The 22,144-nt window shown below is 36.8% G+C and overlaps 1 protein-coding gene across 29 annotated transcripts in view; it reads right to left on the minus strand.

The window, feature by feature from the left end:
• ADGRL3 (adhesion G protein-coupled receptor L3) overlaps positions 1–22,144 on the minus strand; it is an 823,449-nt gene that overhangs the window by 150,357 nt on the left and 650,948 nt on the right. For 20 of the 29 annotated variants that reach the window (XM_045056306.1, XM_045056308.1, XM_045056303.1 and 17 more), the window contains 2 exons: positions 8,730–9,032; positions 6,549–6,652 (listed from right to left, as the gene is read on the minus strand). In XM_045056306.1, coding sequence (XP_044912241.1) covers positions 6,549–6,652; positions 8,730–9,032 — 407 coding nt within the window. The remainder of the gene's footprint in view (positions 1–6,548; positions 6,653–8,729; positions 9,033–22,144) is intronic. The other 9 variants (XM_045056309.1, XM_045056305.1, XM_045056304.1 and 6 more) reach the window with 1 other exon arrangement.

Raw genomic sequence — 22,144 nt, forward strand, 5'->3', positions numbered from 1 at the left:
GAGCCCAGTGCGGGGCTTGAAGTCACAAAATTGAGATTATGACCTGGGCAGAAACCGAGAGTCGGACACTGAGCCACCCAAGCACCCCTGTACAGTTGTTCTGTACCTTTGTTGGTTGTTATATTGTTTTCTTCTATTTCTTTATTGACATATATTAGTTTTCTATGAGAATGGTCAGGGCAGATGGACCTCTAGAGTCTTTTGATTTACTTAAATGGTCTGTGTTGAACAAAGTTTGAGAGGCATCTGGGGTTAGAGGCATTAAATAACATTAAATAACATTAATGCAATGATGCAATTTTATTTTATTTCTTATGTTTATTTATTTGTGAGAGAGAGAGAGAGCACGAGCAAGGGAGGGGCAGAGAGAAATAGGGACACACAGAATCCAAAGCAGGCTCCAGGCTCTGAGCTGTCAGCACAGAGCCCAATGCAGGGCTCAAATCCACAAACCGTGAGAACATGACCTGAGCTGAAGTTGGATGCTAAACAGACTGAGCCACCCAGGTGCCCCAACGAGACAATTTTAATAACAGGATTGTATATGAGGTATTATGGGAATATTAGTAGAGGGGTAGAAAACATCTGGAAATGGGGTGGGAAGGCAACCAAAGTAAACAACTATAACAACCATGGTTTGGGAAGACAGGATACTGTAGGTACAACAGAAAGGAAAAGCACACTTTTCCACCTTCAGAACTCAATATTGATACCTACACAGTATAAATTGTATTGTCTATGAGGTAAATATGTACTGCATCTTGCTTTAAAAATAGGATGAATATCTCTATAATTTCAACAGTTATTCACTCTACATGTTCATTTGCTTTTTTAACTAAAATTTGAATTTCTAATGGCATTATGCTAAAGTCTGAGGCTACAATACTAAATAAAATGGTTCCCAATAAAAAGGAGCTTACGTACTAGCAATGGAAAGAACTCTTAATAAATTAGCTACAAAATTATTTAATTTTAATTTTGTGGAGTGCAATACAGAATCCAAGTTTAAGGGCCTTTTAATCGACTGTATGAAGTTAGGGAATAATTTAGGAAATGCTTTTCTAAGGAAGAATGTTTTGTGTGAGGTGGAGGAATGTTTCGTGTGAGGAAAAGAAAGGATTGGGTTAGGATATAGGTGAGGGCCTCTAGGCAGAGACGACACTTTCAGGAGGGAGGGGTATGGGGTCCTAGGGGAACTGCACACGGGGTGCTATAACTCGAATTTAGGTGGCCAGAGAAGTGAGCAAGGGGCAGATTAAGTTGTCCCCTTCATAAGTCATGATGAAGATTTTGTGGATCATGCTAAGATCAAGGGAAGGTACTAATATGTCTAAACAGGAGTGATCTAATCAGAGTTGTGTTTGAAATCAAATGCAGGAGAATGGATTAGAGGGTTCAGGAGTGAATGAATGAATGACAGGGTACTTGCTAAGAGGCTACAGCAGCAGAAGCTGTTGTGGGTTAGGGTAGCAGCAGTGGAGAACAGTGGAAAGTGGCCTGATTTGGGAGAGACTTATAAGTACACTGACGGGCCTACTCTCTGAGGGGAGGAGAAGGGAAGAGAGGCACTCCATGGTAATGCCATTAACTGGATTCTCCAACAGCCATTATGACCTCAACATTCACCGCTCAGTTCAAAGGTTGCCTTTCCAGATAAGGCTTTCACTGACCATATTCTTTCCAGTGGCAGCCAGAGGTTACTCCCCTGTCCTGATGGCCCTATTTACTTCTCTCACCCCAGCAGTCACGGACCACAAGTATCTCATTTCTATACAACAAATACATGCATATCTTGAATCTGCCTCAAGCTTCTGCACAGAGGCAGGGTTGAAATAATGTTATTCTGTATATCCTAGCTTACAGACCTAATGAAAATGTCTGTCTCTCACATTTCTTTCACTAAATTCTACTGAAGTTATTTCTCAGCAATAAGCACATACACTGAGAAATCTTACGAGTTCTGTGAGGATTAGTAAATTAACACCTGTATTGAAATGGTGGGATTATATTCAGGACTTGAATAGGGGAAGGCAAACCCTGCAGCTTTAGTTGAGGATAATTATGACAGAGATGGATACTATTTACATGTCAAATTTTGACACATGTAAAAACAATTTTCTTTGAAATAAGCTTTGACATTTTATGAGATTTATTACATCAAACATTAATCGGGTGCCAAACCAATTCATGAAGGAGTTTCTCATAGTGTTTAAGTATATAGCTATCATTTCTTTGAAAGATCTACTTATGCTATTTTGCTGTAAATCAGAGTCAAGTAGGTATAGAGACAATTAAATGCTTCTATCTTACAATTGAAAGTAGGTTAAATAAGCCTGAAGTCCTAGAAACCCTACCAATCTCTGATAAAATTAAGAAGCAATTTACAGAATCTCTATGGAGATTAAAAGAATGGAGAAATTAAAATCTGGGTGACAGGATTCGACTTTTCTTCCAAGGCAGGCAACTGGCTTATTTTATACAATTAAATAGCAAAAATTCTAGGTATTCACATCCTTCATTAGAAAACGCAGGGAGAACTCTACTTATCTCAAAATCTGTCAGTAGCTTGTGAACAAACAAAAGACAAGAGTCTTCAGTTTGTTAGAAACAGAAAGACTATTTTCCAGTGACAATTCAGTCAGTTCTTTTCCATATAATAGTTGAACTAGGCAATCAAGGAGGAAGCTTACCTCACTTCAATGCAAAGAAATATGAAAGCTATTCAAAACTGTAATTTCAAAGAATTTTAAATTGACTGGAGGGAGTGTAAAGTGCAATCAGCTCTTTAAAGGTGTGCAACACAGAAAATATAAACTCCTTTTGGAGAATCTGAGTCTAACCTAGAGATCAAGCTGAAGTGAGAAACTGTGTTTTAGTAAGCAGTCATTATGGCGAGAAAATACGATATTTTGCTACATATGTGTGAAGAGGCCGAGCTCTGAACCAATCTGCTTGCTGTCAAGAGAAGCTCGAAAATATTTAAAAAAATTAATTTGAAGACTAATCTATTTTTCTATCCACTCATCTATTTATCTTTGAACCTGCCTTTCCTTCTATCCATCCATCCATCCATCCATCCATCCGCCCACCCATCTAACCATTGACTCATCCATCTATCCACCTACCTACCAATTTTTCTCTCTCCCTCTCTCTCCCACCTCCCTCTCTATTGCTGCTGGAGTAAAGGCCACGTTGTGCACAAATTTTTGCCTTGCTCTTTCTGTACATATTATGCTTTTATTAAACCTCATCATTATGAAAGTATTCTTGCTCATTTGTAACAAATTTCTTCATGAAATTCTGACTTCAAAGGCTTACATTTTCGCTAATAAAATATAAGCTACACTTTATCACCACACAAAATTTAATCTATAATTTCACCAGTATGGAAGTGGCCTGAATTCACTCATGGATCAGAAGCCATCAAAATTGTTTGCCTGTTTTCTCCCTTCTGGCCTGACTGCAGGGGTGGGGGGGGGCAGAGGTGTGTGTGCATAACTCATTTCTTAGCAAACATGAAAATATAGTTTGCATTTTCAAACTAAAGTAAGCATCCTGATGCATGTACTTGTGTATACTTGCTGTCTACAGGGGTGCCGGACACACAGTGGGTGGATAGTGTTAGTGATAATGAAAAGAATAGTCCTCCCTGTGGTGTAGATGCTGAGACTGTGATCCAGAAGTGTTCTTTCCTTGAAAGCCTTCAGGAATTCCCTGAGAAGCACTGTACAGTCATAAGGGAGGTGCCTCACAGGCTACGATGCATTCACTCAGGCGCTCATGAAGATGGGGACATTGAAAACACTGTTTATACTGAATTACTCCCTCCTTTCTTTTCTCATCTGTGCTGTCATTGGGGGTCAAAAATGTTCCTTTATTTTAAAAGTTTGAAGTTCACAAGACTACAAAAGGGGGAAGAGAGAAGGAATGAACCATGAAAGATAACTCTTTCACTTTAATTTTTCAACATGACATAAAAAAATCCACTAGAAAAAGGGGAAAGTTCAGAGCAGAGGACAGGGGATGGGGCATGGGAAAGGCAGAAGGGAGGAGAGGCGGAGTGCAGGGAGAAGGGGGAAGAGGAGGTGGATGGGAAAGGGAAGAGGGGTAAGAGAAGGGAAATGCAACACTGAGAACTATACAATTCCTGGGTCAAGGCCACTTTCCATCCTCCTCCATCTTGCTCTCTGCCCTAGAGGGTGAACTCAGAAGGATGTTATTCAGAGCGCCCCTCTTCTCTGGCTTCCACTGGGCTTGTCCATGGGGAGGGTGGGCAAGGGAATAGGAGGAGGGAGAGTGAGGTCAGTGTATTTATTTCCCTTTGGTCTTCTTCTGAAAAGTTGCCCGGGGCTAGGCTGAGTCTCTTGTCTGTAGGCCATCTTTCTTCTCAAAGACATCCGCTTCCAATTTTTTGTCACTCCTTTTATCCAGCAACAGTGGGCCTGGGGTTGGGAAGAGCTCCACCTCTGTTACTAGCACTGGGTTCTTGCTCAGTCCCTCGCAGTTCACCTTTGCTCCCCCAATACTGCTAGAAACAAATCCTTTTCCAATGCCCTACCTGTTGTTGGGACTCAGGTACTGAGGGAGGAAATGAGCAGAAGTATGAATTCTGTGAAAGATGCTTTGGAGAGTTAGGGAGATAATACGGACAAATCGCTCAGTGAACACTGCACACAAATTCTCTCTTGGAGGTTTACAATGTTAATATTTAAAAGTGTTGGAGTTTTATGGTAAAGAAACCTGTTCAACTACCCTTTATATTCAACGGATAGCATAAATATTTGGAGGTATGAGGGGAACACCAGGTAAAAGGGTGGACAAAAGTGAAGAGAGACTAGGGAAGTAAGTGTGATGTAAAGGCAGGAATTCTGTGCAGTTTAGTTTAACCAGTGTTGTGGCTATGCGTGATATCTTGATAAAAGTAGACCCAGCTAAAACCCCAGCTCCAACACTGACATTGGGCTACTTATATAATCTGATTCAGACTACTCCCAAGCCTCCTGTTATACTTTTGAAGATTTTATAAACTTATGAAAACTGCAGCGAAGGTATTATTATAAATTCTCATTGCCTAAATTCTATAATCTTACTATAATTATAATCTTACACAATTTTACAGACTCTACAGGATTAAACAGAATTGCTCCAGAATAATGGAACATATTTGTTATATTAAAAAAAAAAAACACCCATCCATAAATCAAATGGGCAACAGCTGTCTGGTCTTTGCAAAGAATTATCTCTTTTGTCATAAGATTAGGAGGTCTGCAGAGGAAAGAAAAGAATTAAGCATCATTATCAGTTAAAGTCACCCAGTAATTCCTGCAATGAAATAGTCTAACCATATTCAGGAATTATCATGAAAACACTCAGCTTTCTAGGTGAATTATTACTGAATTAATATCAACCCCTGGGCTAAGTATGTAGGGAGTATTTTTTAAAAGTTGCTAATGTAAGGAGATATGCTACTGATCTCTTAATCTGATCACATCCAGCAAGAGTTATTTGCCCTGGGGTCTGAGCTACACTGTAATAAAATCAAAGGACATAAAAACTGTGGCAGGAACAGTGCTGAAATTGGAGAAGCATCATTATGAATAGCAACAAGTGTGGAGATGCATATGTAAGAGGGTAACTAGAGTCAATATAACCACTGTTCTCCATGATTTAGGGTAAATAGATAGTTATGGCTCATCTGCTAAATAATCTACTGGGTAGATATTTATGGATTATTATTCAGTATATTACTGAGGATCAGCCTGGTTAAAAACAAATAGAGAAAAGGGCAAATGGCACAGACAGGCTTTTAGAAAGGCCATCATTCGTAATATTTCTCAGGAAAAAATCTCTTTCAGAAATTCCTCAGCATAGCTAATGTGCCATAGAAGGACTCTTCATTTTAGGAGTGCATAAATCCACACAAATTGCTATAATAAGGATTCATCCCATAGCCCTTTTGGCATAAATGCACATCTGGTCTCTGTTTGTAATGAAATCAATTCAAAGCCCCACAGTGCATTAATAATAAAAATGTTCAACATATTGCAACCAAATAAGCCCTGAAAATTTGAGTCTGCAAGATTTTGTCACACGTACATATACTTTTAACACTGATAAATGATTAGGTTACAGAACATTTATCAAATAGCTTAAGATTCCAAAGGCAGACTTTTTTTGGTAATTGTTATTTTCACAGGAAAATCCATATGCATGTATGCTAGATGTTTTGCTTGCTTGATTTATAATACCTCTTGAACTTTTATACCTATAGTTCAAAATACCATAAAAATTTTATTATTAATAAAATTATCATAAGCAATACTGCCTGCTTTAGAGGAAGTTCATGGATTTGCCCTTTAAGAACAACAAAATTCTAGATTAGCTCATCACATATCAAAGGGTGTCATTAAATCGTAAATAAAAATATAATGGAAGAATATTTCCACATTAATTAAAAAAATATCTTAACCAGTTTGTCTGTACCAGCTAGAGTCAACAGCAGAGGATCTAAGTTTGGGAAAACCTTCCTTGTCAGTCACGTGATTTACCTTTTGTGTTATTTGGTTGACCCAAGGAGAAGAACAGTTGCTAAGATCCGGTCCTTGGGGATCCCAGATTCCATCAGGAGCCAGGCATAGATATGTTGACACTCCTAGAACAATGAGAGAAAAAGGTCTGCTTTAAATACTCAAACCATGTTTCTTACAATGACTTTATATCCATGTTATGTTTAAATATGAACACAGGCAAAATGGAGATCATTAAGCTAAGCTAATGTTTATTGAAACACCACATCCAGAGCCTGGCAGACAACGGACACTGGAGATATGCAACCAACCAAACAAAAACGTTCAATATTTTTAAAGCACTTGCTGGCAACTACACCAGTTACAGAGGACAATTTCATAAGTGAGACAGATGCGGTGCCTGCCACCATGGGGCTTATCGTGTGGGTTTTCACACAAGGCAAGGTAGCAGTTGAGTCTTAAAGGAATCAGTTTGCAGGTTTTTCAGGAAGACAAGGTAGGAAAGGGCACTCCAGGTGCAGAGAAGATATGTTGTCCTTGGGAAACCTCAAATGTTTTAAATTGAGGTCTACTGTACAGGAGAGTTATATGTAATGGGCTTGGAAAGGCAGGCATAGTGAGATCATAAACTGCCTGGTCTGCCACCTGTGGGTGCTGGAAAATCAATGAACATTAAGCAGAGGAGAGAAATGAGCTGATTAAGGTTTTAGTAAGATAACTGTGGCAGCAGCAGAAAGGATGAATTTGAGGGGGAGATGTGAAGGTTTGGGGGACACTATCGCACAAATTCAAGTGACAGCATGTGTGGGTCTAAACAGCAAAGGAGACAAAGAAAAGGTTAAAAATAAGATTTCAGCATAGGGACATTCACCTGGGAGCGCTCTAGAAGGCTCCCTTTAAATCTCTCTCCCAACTTTCACAGAACAATGGTGACATATTTCTGTCGTGCTTTCAAACTGCTTTCAAATAAAGTACTTCACTAACCTTCACAACAAACATTTGACGGGGTGGTGGGGGGGGGGCTGTTATTATTTCTCTTTTAGAAATGAAGGAAATGAGGTCCAGAACGAAGGGGACAGTGCTAAGAGGCAACGTTTCAAACTGTTGGAATCACACTGATTTCAGTAACACAACTGAATTGCACCCTTTCCTAAAGGGAAAAAAGATTTCAGAATATTTTTAAACACTTTGCTGAAAAAAAATTAAATGTGCACTTGTGTAAAAGTCAATATTCTTTTTGGTCTTTCTACCACTTCATATACTATAGAATTCAGAATGCTATATCCCCACTAGAACAGTTCTAAGAGAAACCTGTTTGAAGCAACCAGATCAATAATACCCAAAGGCGTAGTCACTATTGTTAGTACAGTGACATCTATTGTATATTTACTTTCTTTACATATTTTATGGAATAAGGCACATTTTATTTAGTGTATCAAGTATTAGCTTTATGAAGATCAATGTATGTGACAATAAGAAAACCAGGCATTTTCTGGCTTAACAATTGTAAATACTTATATGGTTACCATTGGGGGATGTTATGAATTGCAACAGTAAAAAAAAAGGGGGGGAAGTAGAGTAGAACTATTTAGCTCTTAACTGTCTCTCAGAGGAAACAATGAAGCTTGCTCTCTCTAGTGGATACTGAGTAGTGGGAGTCTGACTCCTGTCTATGTGAAGAGCCCTTGACTGTTAAGGGATGGCTATGATGACTTATGAAAAGGAGAGTCAAACTTCCTCTTCCGTTAAATTTTAGGTAGTTTCAATGATCATCTTCTAATGTAAAAGTCCTTGACCCCATTTTCTGCAATCAACAGTTGATGGTCGGTGCCAAGGACGAGAACTAACTCCCTTCCAATCCATTGATTCGCTCCGGGCTGCTGCACAGAAGGGCTGGCCTTCAGGAGTAGCCAGGACATGCACAGACTAACTGCAACTCCACCCAGGGACCTCCCCCCGTGGGCGAAAACACTGACCTCACGTGTATCCCCACCAAATCCTCACCAGTGACTTCTTCAGAATGTATTTTCAAACTCTGAAAATACACTGCTTGAAATAGTCATTCAGCTGAGTTCAGAATTCAAGTGAACTAACAAAAATATGTAGTGACAAACAAACAAAAATACTAAAGAAACAATTGGGAGAAAAGCAAGCTAAAGTAACAGAATACCTTTCTTTAGCTTGGCTCTAGGACACACTTACCTATAGTTCCTGCAGGGCACGGCTGCTTTGCCATCTGTCCTTGACGGGTCTTAAACCACATGATTTCTCGGGCTTCCACGGCTTCACAGCTCTCTTCCAGGGCTGGGATTTGGGACGCTGCTGATGGCAGATGTGTGGTAATGTCGTCAAGCACCTCCACAGCTGGAGATGGGGTGCTGGTACTCCGGTTTCTTCTTCCTGACACTGATGGGGTAGTACTCCTGCCTGGGCTCCAAGTTGTGGTCCGCAGGGTGGTACTGGTGGTGGTACTTCCCATACCAAGAGGTCCTGTGGTAGAGATTTCTGAAATAAAATTCAAAAGAAAAGACCTACATTGCTTGCTCATCACCTCAAGGTGTCCTCATACTTCAGAAACCATTTTCATTTGAAAATTCCAAGAGCCCTCCACATGGGAAAAATAAGCCAGTGCCAAGGTATCGAAGTGGCACTTCAGGATGATGACGGCCAGCTGACCAGTGACAAATGAAGTCTTGTTCATGGTTCTACTCAGCTCGAATCGCAGAAAAAAAAGTTAACAGCATAATTCAACTCTTTAGTAAGCTTCTTAACGTTTCAAGCCTTTGTAACAATTAGAGGATTAATACTTAAAGCCCTCACCTTAGAATATTCAAACCTGGTACACAGAATGGGAGAAAGCTACCTAAACTAGACTTTTCACATTAAGTATAACATGAGTTTCTAAAGATGAAGCAATTAGGGGGAAAGGATCGGAAAAAAAGGGCCTCAAAAATTAAAGTGCTCTCAAGCTAAAAGAGAAAAGACAATTCTGAGTAGAGTCTCTTTAACTTGACGATCTACCAATGCTCTTAGAACTGACCCATCTTAACAAAACTGTGTGAAGTATAAGTGGTTTCCAATCAGTTGTGCCATTAATTATTGTCTAACTAGATTTTTTAAAGTCTAGTATGTATGCCAAATTCCAAATAAAACTAGTAAGGCTCCTTGACCAGATGTTAATAGGTTATTAAGCCTATGAAGTACTCAAAGGAATGTTGTAACAATACTATAGAAATAATCACTGCAGAGAATCACCTTTCTGGGAAAATACATTCACATTTCCATCATAGGAATGCAAGAGTATGCCAGTCCTCCACGTACATATATTGCATTCCTAACTGTAAGGTTAGAAACTATGCTTAACCTCACTTACTTGCAATAAACCTAGGGACACCGGCTCTAACCAGATTCAAAGTAGCTCAGGGTTATGGAACTCAGGGAGTCCTGTGCTAAGCCTCCAGATGTTTGTCATTCATTGTCTGCCGTCTTTAACATGTCATCAACTTGACTCTGCTATCCCAGAAGAGAAGCCACATCCATCACAGTGCATTTAGTACGTATAAAGCTTCCCCAAACAAGACAGAGATGGCGGTGGGAAGGGGGTATGGATTTCCTGAACATTTAATCACTGAAATTGTAGCATTTTCTGACGTGATGCTATTTTTCTAGCTGTCCTGCCTGTTCTGTTCCTCTTTGCAGCTTTCTTTCTTTCTCTTGTGTTTTCTCTCTATGTGAATGTAATGCTCATAAATTCATTGACTCAAAATCATAAAGGAAGAGAGGGTATCTTTTTTCCTCTTCTTTCATTTATACCATATTCCCCAAACTGCCAAGTCTTGTTGATTCTGTCTCATTTTTTTTACTTTTCTCTCTCCCCAATCACCACTATCTGCATTCACCCCACCATCATCAGTGGATGCTTTTAACCTTTTTGCCAGTGAAAGCAATACTAGAACAGAATGGCAATACTGGTATTTCAGTATCTATTTTTGCAAAAGCAAAATTCAGAACTCATAAAATTGACACAATTTAACACAATTCAAATATAAAATTTAGCAACATAACTAAAGTTGAATTCTTAAAATTATAAATAGTAGAAATGTGATTCTAATGTATGTTGTTTGCATTTAAATTTATTGCAATATCTCAAAAAGAAAAATAAAACTAAGAAATATTAATAACTTGAAATTAAATATTATTTAAAATTATATTATTAAAATAAATTAATATTAAAATTAAATAATATTGTTCTTAATAATATTAAGTATTAGTCTTAAAAACAACATGTCAGTGGTGTCATGGCTGGGATACAAGAACCTTTTTGTGCAAATTTTTCTGGCTGATGGAAAAATTCTTCTTAACTTTATATTACTTGATAAAATAGTAAGGCAATAGTTAAAAGTTAACTCCAAGTATTTTTTCTGGCTCCTTCAACTTAAAAAATGCCATGTCTCATTTGTAGTTTCTTGAGAATTACATAGATACTCCAGAATGCTTTCTAAATGAGTGAATTTCTTTTCATTTAGATATTTTAATTAGCATACAATGCTCTATGAGGGAGGAGATTCGTTTTGCAAACATTTTTGCCCTGATAAAACTGCACAATACCCCATGTAGCGAAAACATGGACCAGCCTATTGTCTCAATCACACAAATCATAGGAAAGGAATGATGACACATTATCACAAGATGCTTGTCTGCTGTGACTTTGGACTTGCCAATTTTGAATAGATTTGTCTTTTAGCATAGATTTAATATATATATATCCTATTTAAATGATTGGGATTTCAGATTTTTAAAGACTACAGTATCACACCAAAAGGTACTTAACAATAGCACAGCATAATGGAAATCAATGTTCATTATTTTTCTCTAAAATTATCCCATTGAAATAATTTTCTACCTTTTGCCAGAGGCATCTTGTAGGGTATAAATTGAAATGTGTTACTCCCCAGATTAAAATCCCTTAAATCATTTCTGTCTGCCCTCTAAACACAGATTGGACTCCTTTTCTTCGTGCCTTAAGCCCTTCATGAGTTTATTTCTCTAGCTCATTTGTAATGCTTCTTCATCTTTCAGCTCTACTATTAACCCATACAAAATTACCAGTAATTCCCCAACTGCACCCTGTTCTTTCTGCCTCAGGGCTTTTGCACATGCTGCAGTGTTCCTGCTCCCATTTCCACCTGGCTAATTTCTGTTTAGCCTTTGGGGATTGCTTGGATGCCATCTCCACCAAAGGACCTTTTCAAAGAATCAAGATGAGGTTATATACTAATATGTTTTATACACGATTACTTCCTCAGCTTTTAGCTTTTTGTCTGACTTACAATAAATTAGGCCTTAGTCAAAATAGATGACTATCAGGGATAGGTCAAAGAGGCAGGGGAGAGTCCAGTTCTGAAATGTCACACAAAAAAGGAAAAAAAGATAAATAGAGGGAAATAACAAATGGGGTCATTAAGAGTCCTTATAGTTGCTAGGCTAAAAAAGTTATTTTATAAATGCATTTTAATGCTATCATTAAAAAAAATTACCAGAGAACTCAAATGAAAAGGAGCAAGAACTCTTCTTCCCCAAATTGACTCTATCTCACAACATTCATATTTAAATTGAATACACTCTTGTGAAGCAATGATACCGATAAAAGAGATTTTTTTAAAGTTTGATTTGTTATGCAGTACATCGCAAGGACTCAGTTTAATACAGACATACTAATGTTCGGGATCGATATAGAACTTATTTCCTTGGAACTGTGCTGCAGAGAGATGTATACAAGCAGGGCCTTTTCATATCATTTGACTTTCAGCAGAATAAAAGTCAGATTTAAAAGCTGTTCCTGATTCCCCAACCCTTCTATTCCATTTACTGCCATGTAAGACCCTCAAGAGTTTTGTTCAGTGCCATCCTTCGGCAGAATAGGTACTAGTGATATACATGTCATCACCAGTGCCCAAGAAAGAACCTGTCTTATTGCTAGATACTGAAAAAAAAAAGATGTACAATCACTGAGGAGTCATAGCAGCACACTTTGGCCAAGTTCCAGCCCATACCGTAAGCCACAGGAGTTTGTATTTTTCTATCTTCCAGTAAGGAAGAAATGATATGACACTTTTTCACTAGATCCTGTTATCAAGTCTTACCTGATAATGTAGCTACTTTAATAAAACTATGTTATTAAGTGCCTCGTGTGGTTGTGTATCAGGGAAAGTTTAAAAGAATATAAAAGAAAATAAGTGCGAGTGACTATCTGCATATAACACTTTATCAAGCTTGGGTAATTTTCGTTACTATTTTGTCATTGCTATTGTGTTTATTGTACTTATGTAGCTTAGCATTTTCATAAAAGTAACTAAACTCCACATTAATAATTTCCCTCCTATTTAACCTATTTCCAGAGGAAAATTTCAATTCTCCTGTTTACTGAAATATATTGCCCATGGTCTATTTCATTCTTACATTTTGGTTTATTTTGTTTAATTTGTGTCTCCTTCAATTTCCTTGAAAGGAATAAATATTATTTTGAATATTACTACAGGTTATAGTTTGTGGAGTACACTCATGGAAAACAGTGAAAATCACCAATATTTGTACGGTGCTTTACATTTTTCAATGTCCTTCTTTATCTCTATTATCTGATTGAATTCATTGCAGAATAATTATAACTATGAATTCCTTGTATTACAAATGAGAAAACATAGGCTCAAATGGTAAGTGAATCATAATTATACATATAGAAAGTAAATCAGTTTCCTCTAATTCCTCCATGTTTTTATAATAAGCTATCAAAATGACATTCTGAATTGTTTCATGCATTCCACAACCATGAGTCTATCATATGCTTTAAGAAGGGACTTAAGTAAATACAATGATTCTAAAAAAGACATTACTACTCTTGATCACAAACCATATTTATTATTTGGGATGGACATTGTTAATTTTTCCCCCCAAAGTCGTACATTGAAGCCCTAACTCACCTATAACTACATTTGGAGACAGAGCCTTTAAAAAAGATAATTAAGGTTCAATGAGGTCATAAGTGTGTGGCCCTAATCCAATAGCACTGTTGTCCTTAAATGTGGAGGAAGAGATACTAGGGAGACACGCTCACAGAATAAAGGTCATGTGAGAAGGTAGCCATCTCCAAGTGAAGGAGTAAGACCTCAGGAGAAATCAACTTACCAGTACCTTGATCCTGGACTTTCAGTTGCCAGAACAGTGAGGAAATGAATGTCTGTTGTTTAAGTCACCTAGTCTGTGATATTTTGTTATAGCAGCCCTAGCAGAGTAATACAGGCATCTTCTAAAAAACTATAAAATTTAAAACAGAAGATTAAACTTCACAGTAGAAGAAATGTTTACCTTCTACTCATAAAGTGCATGAACTTTCTTTCTGATTTGCCTTTATTTTTTCCTTTCTTCTCTAAGATATGTATCCCCCTTCATGGTTTTCCCTTTTCTAATCTGTGTTAACTTCATTCCAACATATAACATTTGGCTAACTACAGAAACATTTCCTTCTCCCCTCCCTCCAGGTATTTATTTAAATCCAAGGTCAGTTATTGAAGAAATCTTCCCAAGGGTTTGATATAGGAAATAAGAAAACTAAAACTGTAACAATACTCCAAGTGGCTTTTGGTTATTTGTGTAGTGCTCTGGGTAGAAAGAAATTCTGCCTGGTCTCCATGGATATCAGTTGGTGGCAGCTGATTTGATTATACCTAGTTTTTAAAGAGAAACATCAGTTTTATCTGTCATGAAATTATCCAATTCTCTTCAGAATCCATTCATTATATTTGGCTCAATGGCCTCTTAAGATAGTGAAATTGCACAAATTATCAGCCATGTGAAGGAATATTTATTTTTGTAATTTAATCTACTTACATTTTCTGATTTTTTCATAGCCTATCATTCTTATTGCAAATAGAGGAAAATATCTGTTCTAATTAAACATGAATTTGTAATACACTTATTACGTAAAATAGTGAGCTAAAATATGGGATTTAGAGCAACCTATTAAAATTATCTGCTACATATTGAGCCCTACTATGCCAGGAACTATGTTGAATACTTTATATGTGTTCTGATTTAGTGCTCCTAACAATCTTTGGGGAGATATATTTACCTTCATTTCAGAGATGAAAGAAGTCAAATTAAGTAATTCTCCCAAGCTTATAGACTGTCCAGTGACAGAACCAGGAGTCAGTCCATCAAAGTCCAAACCAAGTCCATCAAAATCCTTCCCTTTTCATTAGGACAGTGGTGGTGTTAACCACGCAGACAAAATTTAATAACAGAAACACATATGTAAAAATTCTTAATGAATGTGGAAATTAATTTGTCCCAAACACCACTCACATGTACTTTTATTGGTATTACTATGGTTCAGACCTCTTGGGTACTTAATGAACTCTTATTATTGGATCAGGCACTATTCTGAGCACTTTACAGGAATTGGCCCATTTAATTCTGACAACAAATCTGTGAGGAGGTACAATTAATTACCTTCATTGTACAGATGGTGAAACTGAAGCACCAACAGATTCAGTAATTTCTCAAAGGTTAAAAGTTCATAAGTAGAAGAATAGAAAAACAACTGAGGCATGGTTAGAGAGACCTCACTCTTAACCATACTAACCTGGAGGGAACATTGAGAGCCTAAACTTGATCCACAAGAAAGCAGCCTGCCCTCTGCTGTTAAGAATAGAGGAAGTAATCATCTTTGAGCTAATTTCTGTTTATCATTTCTAATTCTCCTAAAGATTCAGGACTGGCTGAGAAAAAAAAAACTGTAGAATCCACAAAATTTAATACATTGCTCAGCATTCAAGTAGATAATAAACAAGCAGTAAATAATAATGTGAAATAATAGTTGACTTTCTCTGAGCATATATTATATACCAGGCAGTGTGCTAACGCTTTACATGCAGAATGGAAGTACAGAGAGGTTTTGTGAATTTCCTAGCTTCACATAGTCCATAAGTGATAAAGCCAGCATTTAAATACAAATAGTTTCACTCCCAAACCTTTGTGTATCTATGTTATCTGGCAGAGGTTTAAAGTCCTTTTTTTTTTTAAGTATTATATATGGCATACATTATGTGCCTATAAGAGAGTTCAGTTCTAGGAATTACAAGATAAATTCATTCCACCCATATTTATTAATCAACTATCATGTGACAGGAGTTGTATTGGGAATACAATGTTGAATATAGCTATCATGTTCCTTGCTCTCATGATGCCCCCTCTAAGAGGCTTTTACAGAAAACGCTACTGAAAATGATAGGAAATAGAAAGAAGAGAAATACACCAACTATATTTTTCATTTGGTATACATTTGGTAGTGTTTGTCTCATATTACACATTGTGCTGGGCACCAAAGATTCAGAGGCAAAGCAAAGAGTACCACCCTCAAGAAGATTTTAATACACTGCATTTTGTTGAATGTACAACATCATCAATTATTCTTTGTGCCACTTATAAAAAAATCTCTAATTAAACTCTGACATGTCTTCAATTGTTAGGTGCACTCTAGCTTATGAAATATTAAAAGGTGAAATCATGAGAATCTTAAAGTTGGTAAAACACTATAATAACAGAAATGTCTTCTTTTAACACACTTATATAAATACTCAATCATTTAAGAGAGATGGGACTTTGAACAAATTATAATACTCTCTGTGCCTTAGTTTTTTTTTTCACTTAGATGGAGGTAATATATACGCTTATTTGAGAAAAAAATATACTTATTTGAGAAAAAATGGCAGTATGGATTTAAAGTACATAACAAACTAAATGACAGTGAATAATACATTAATAAATATTTACTATCAGTAATAATATTTTTACTTATTCCTTGCTTCAACCAAAAATTACTGATTGCTTACTATGTGCCAAGTGCTATTCTAAATGCTGGGGACATAGAAGTGAACAATAAAAACAAAAAAAGTAAAAACCTCTGTCCTCATGAAGCTTACATCTTAGTAGGAGAGATAAACAGGACAAAAAATTCAAATATACAGTATATTATATTAAAAAGTACTAAGGATAAAAGTAACAGACAAAGCAGGGGAAAATAAGAGAAAGTGCTGGGAGAGGGCAATTACAAGTTTTAATTGGGTGTCAGGCATGGACTTGTTGTTAAGGTGACAAGTGGCGGACTGAGAATCAGGAATAACGGGCCTGCCAGTTAGAGGAGTCAGCCTCTCTAAAGGCCTAGGCACAGTGAGGTGGCCAGTGTGGCTGGAGGAATGTGTGTAAGGGAAAACAACTATGAAATGAGACCAGAAAGGTGGTGGGGACTGTAGCACATAGGAATTTATAGGTATGGTGAGGACTTTGGTATTTATCTGGTGTGGAAATTCACTGGAAGGTTCTGAGCAGAGCAGTGACACGATCTGACTTAGGTTTGCTTACACTGCCGTGGTTAAGAGTAACTGAATGGGCGAAGAGCAGGAGTAGGAAGAACAAGTGTTTATGTGGCCATACATCTGAGGTGCTGGTGACGATGATAACGACCAGCATGCTGTGGGGATCCACATATACCCACGAGAGCACGGGGTCTGATAGAGGAGGTGATGGCTTTCGGGTCTGGGTACGATGATCCTCCTTGACACATAGTAGGCCTTCGATAATTGTTGACTGAATTGAACTGATTTAACAAAAGGAGAGTTAGTCCTTCTCATGTGAATTCTTCTCTAGCTCCATTCAATTATTATCATTTATTTAAACTTAAAACAACCACATAAACATATTGATCTCATACTGTATAAAAATATTCCTGAGGGCTCCTGAGTTATAATCAACAGAGGCATCTCAGTGTGCTCTTTACTGTAAACCTTCTAGAAGTTTTAATTTATGAGAATATTAAGTAAACTCTGGTGGTGACAAAACCATGCAAACAAACTGGGGAAATCAGTTCAAGTGGGTTTGAGTTTGCTGATTTCTCGACGACCAGTAAAACATTCAAGAAGGGGAAGTAGTTGAATTGCTGTTAGGATTTAGAATAATTCCTTACTTCTAGCCTCAATATTATGTTTTATTCCCCCAGATTTGACATCATTATTATCCAGTTACTGGAGTTATTGCCTGAGATTTGCAGTGACATATGTTTTATTATTAACTTGTGAATTGTAGTTTACCTACAGAGATAAAGTGATACTGAAATTCAAGAAGGGTTATGCATGATTTATTTATAAGCATAAAGTTAAAATAAATTCAAGAAAAACAAAATTATCCTCTGTATTTGGAAATGAAATATTCAAGTGAACAGGGAAGAAGCGTTCATCATTTACGCGTCAAGTTTTTTTTTTAAGGAATGCAATTTTAGTAATTTTGATCTATTGCAGATGTTTGAAAAATATATACATCCTTGTCCTTGTTACCTTTGCACAAGTTTCTAAGAAACTGATAAAACATAAGCCTCTACTATGGGATAGCTACTGTTCTTGGTTATTTGTTTTTGTTTATGTTTACGGTCTGGAAAAATAAAGGATATTACATTGCTATTTAAGTACCTTGAAATATTTCTTAACCCACCCCCCCTCCAAAAAACTCTAGCATTGATTTTTCACCTAACCTGAGAGTGCCATGAATAGGAGTTCCAACTAGCTGCTAGAATGGGCATATGAGTTTGCATAAAACATGGTCCCTCTCTTCAAGGAGTTTACAGGTTGGGCAATCTAATTTTATCATCAATTGTAGAAAATCAAAGGGTGGCTCTTCACCATGCCCATCATTTCTCTCATACTGGTGAGTCCAGGAAACAGTCCATTTTTTCACATAATTTAAATAATAAAAAGGAAGGCCGCTGTGTAATTGGCATATAAATGATTAATTTCAAATGCAACCACAACCATATTGGATAGCCTTCTAAATGACTTACTAATCAACATATAGATTAAAGACTTGATATATGAATTAAGTCTGTCTGCCAAAATCACAATTAAACTCTACAATTCTTCCTGAGTACAGGGAAATTTGACATTCTATTTTGTTTCCATGCAAATATACTACTTGGGATACATTGAGTACTCACTCATGCATGTTAGGTGAGTGGGAATAAATATCTATGCTTTATTTTGAAAAGAATTTTCTGAAGATCTATGTATATATACTACTATATCTGAATTACATTGACATTTTGATAAAGTTGGATTAAATAATTTAATCAGCTACTCCAGATTACATTTTGTAAGATTTGATATACAACAGTTTCAAATTTTTACACACAATATTCAAAAGCCAAACTACAACTGTCAGAAACTATATAGACTCAAGAAAGTTAAATATTTAAATAGATGCTATTAATTTATAATTACTTCTCTTGAAAATAAATGTCTTAAACAAAAAGGCAATATACTCAAAATGGAGTCCATTGTGCTAAGTCCCAAGTCAGCAAACCAAGACTTAAAACTTAACCTAACTGCAGTTTCAGCCGCTCCCAGGAATGTAACCTTTAACCAGTTAGTCTGGAAATACATGGTCAGCGCTAATGACTAACCTGCCCTGATAGACTCTTTCTGTTCCCCATAGGAAGGTCACCTTGCTTAAAATATTCCACTTTTTGCCAGAAATTTCCTTTTCCTGTTCCCTTCTGTCTACAAAAACCTTCCACTTTGTATAGCCCCTTCCTAGACAGTGTGCTGCCCAACTCATGAAATCATTGAATAAAACCAATTAGACCTTTCCTTTGTTAAATTTTGCTTTTTAACAAAGGAAAGGGTAAAAATAGCCCTGTTGAACTGAGAATTAGGCAACTGAATGATTAGGCCAAGGTATTTTCTGTTATAGACTGAGGAACAGAATTCAGGGCATCTAAAGGAAATGTTTCAACTAGTCCTCACGTTGAGAATTTAGCAGCTTCTCCTCACTCATTTATGCACCAAACTATTTTTCTTTCAACCATCATGCCAACCATGCCTACCCATCACCTTCCAAATTAATAGAGTAATAAAGCCTCCCGATTTTGCTTTCTCCTGGTTATTATTATTATTTAAGAGGATGGAGTCGTGCACTCCATAGGTAGTGATAAGTAGGTCAGAGAAGCAAATTGCTTAGGGGGAATCTGCCCACAGGATGATGATTCTCAGGTTTTTCTATTAAAACAGAGAAAGAAAATATACATGTATCTGCACAAATACATGCACATCATACATATATTCCAAACTGCTAGGAAAAAAAAGTAAATAAAATGGATACTTTTCTTCTTGAAAAGAATTATGTTCATTTTCAGAGATCTATGAAGAAACCTCAAAAACTTCATAAAACAGTGCATTTACTGTATTAATAATACAGTAAAAGGCAGTGGTATCCTGCAAAAAGCATTGATTTTAGGTTCAAATATTAGATCACTAGTTATTTGGCTTTGGGCAAATTAATCCTCCAGAAAGTCAAAATTTCCTTATCTTTAACAATGTGGATCTCTATGTTTACTTTGAGAATACTGACACAGGATAAACCTTCAGTAATAATATAACGTTATTATAATCAAATTCAGGTTATCCCAAGATGCCATCAACTTTCTTTCAGGAGAATTTTCAACAGCCATCTAACTTATGAAGGTGAAATACTTTTTGCGTGTCTATAACAGAGAAGATAGGCCAGCCTGAAATAAAATCATAAAGCTTATCTTTTTCACCTCAGTCTCTGAATGACATTTAAAACCCCTGTAGTAATTTACCACCCACTTTATCCAACCCAGCTTTGGAAAAGACAACTGAGATTGTTAGTTGTGCTCCAATGGGAAATTATTTTTTAAGACAAAAAATAATATAAATAAAGAAAAAATTACTTCAAAATCATGTGCCTGCTCTGTGGTATTTCAAATTTTAAGATGACCAGATTTGGGAGCATAAAAGATATTTCAAAACGTTTTAAAAAATTAGTATTTAGCTTTGAAAGTAAAATGGGGGGCTTGAAAGAAAAGAACCATTTTACGTCAATATTGAAATACATAATATGAACAAAATCACGCTATTTTGGATTCAAAATTGTAGACGGTCCATATAATTTAGGAGTCCACAAGTGATAAAATTCTGCCTGGAGCCTGATCTCTTGGAAATACAACCTGATCTTAACATAGAAGAGTGTCAAAATTTGTGTAACACTCTCTGCAGGCCAAGTAGCCCAAAGGCCCCATGAAGACAGACTGTTGCTGTTTTGCTTGACCACCATCCTCAGCGACTTGACACAGAGGAGAGGCTCAATTAGTATTTGTCCAATAAATGTACTTTATCATCAACTGCCTTGATTCACTGCAAAATATTCGTAACAGGACTTGCAAATTTGATCACTGATGTGCTGAGAACATTGCTTTACTTATTCTTCATCACTGTTCCCGTTCTTTAAAAAGCCTGTTCTATTATAATAGTCTTAAAAATGAAACTTTTTATTTTGAAATAAGTATAGACTCATAGGAAGTAGCAAAAATAGTAAGAACAACCCCTTCCTTCAGCTTCCCTCAATGACACGATTTTATATAGCTACAGTATAATATCAAAGCCAGGAAATGGCATTGGTACATGGCTGTACCGGTCTGACTACAGACAGGCTTTATATAGAGAGTTTTACCTGCATTCATTTATGTGTGCATGCTTATGTTCTATGAGATTTTATCTCAGGTATAGATTTGTATAACCACTGTCACATTCAAGAAGCAGAACTGTTCCATCACACAAAAGAGTTGCCTTGTGCCAACTCCTTGTATTCAAATCCGCCCCCACCCTCCCCATAGCTATCTCCTGGCAACCACTTATCTATTCTCCATCTCTATAGTTTCATTCTTTCAAGAATGTTACATAAATAGAATTATAAGCATGACACCTTTTGAGATTGACTTTTTCCACTAAGGATAATATTCTTGAGGGCCACCCAGGTAGTTGCAGCTATCAGTAGTGAAGTCATCTCCCGACATCATCAAATGAATACCTATAATCTATCTTTCACCTTGTACCTGGAGTGATCTTTGAAAAATGCAAATCTGATGCTGTTGCTCTTTAAAAGCTCCCAACTGATCGTACTATAAAGTCAAAATCTTTAAACATGACCTAAAAAGCCCACTAATCCTCAGCTCGCCTACCTCTCCAGTCACCACTTAAGCCTCCCTGCCTTTGCTCTCTCTCTCTTCTAACCATCCTGGATTTATTTCCTGTGTCCCCAGAAAGGCCCCTTCTCATCTTCAATGATGTGAATGTCTTTCTGGAACACTCTATGCTCAGTTTTAGGTATTCTTCCATCCCGTGTCCCACTCCCTTTACTTGGTTAAATCACTAATCCTTTTGATAACTGATTTAAAGTAATTGTAAGCAGAAACGGGAAAAAATTAATGAAGTTGTTATTTCAGACTACTCATACTTGTATTCAACATATGTTTATTATTTTTAGGATACAAATTCACAACAAGAATTTAAGATTGCATTCTTTCTGAGAGTGATCATTAATCACACCACTAGCTACATAGAGCCACATGAAGAGACATCTGCCTATAGGTACTAGCTCCTGTACATTCTAGCTATGACACTTTGGGCAAATCTCTAAACCAAGATGAGCATTAGTTCTCTTTGAAAAATTTGGCAAAGTAGGCTTATGAATGATAATGCAATATTCTACATCCAGTA

This window comes from Felis catus, chromosome B1 (genome assembly GCF_018350175.1).
Source record: "Felis catus isolate Fca126 chromosome B1, F.catus_Fca126_mat1.0, whole genome shotgun sequence".
Lineage (NCBI taxonomy): Eukaryota > Metazoa > Chordata > Mammalia > Carnivora > Felidae > Felis > Felis catus.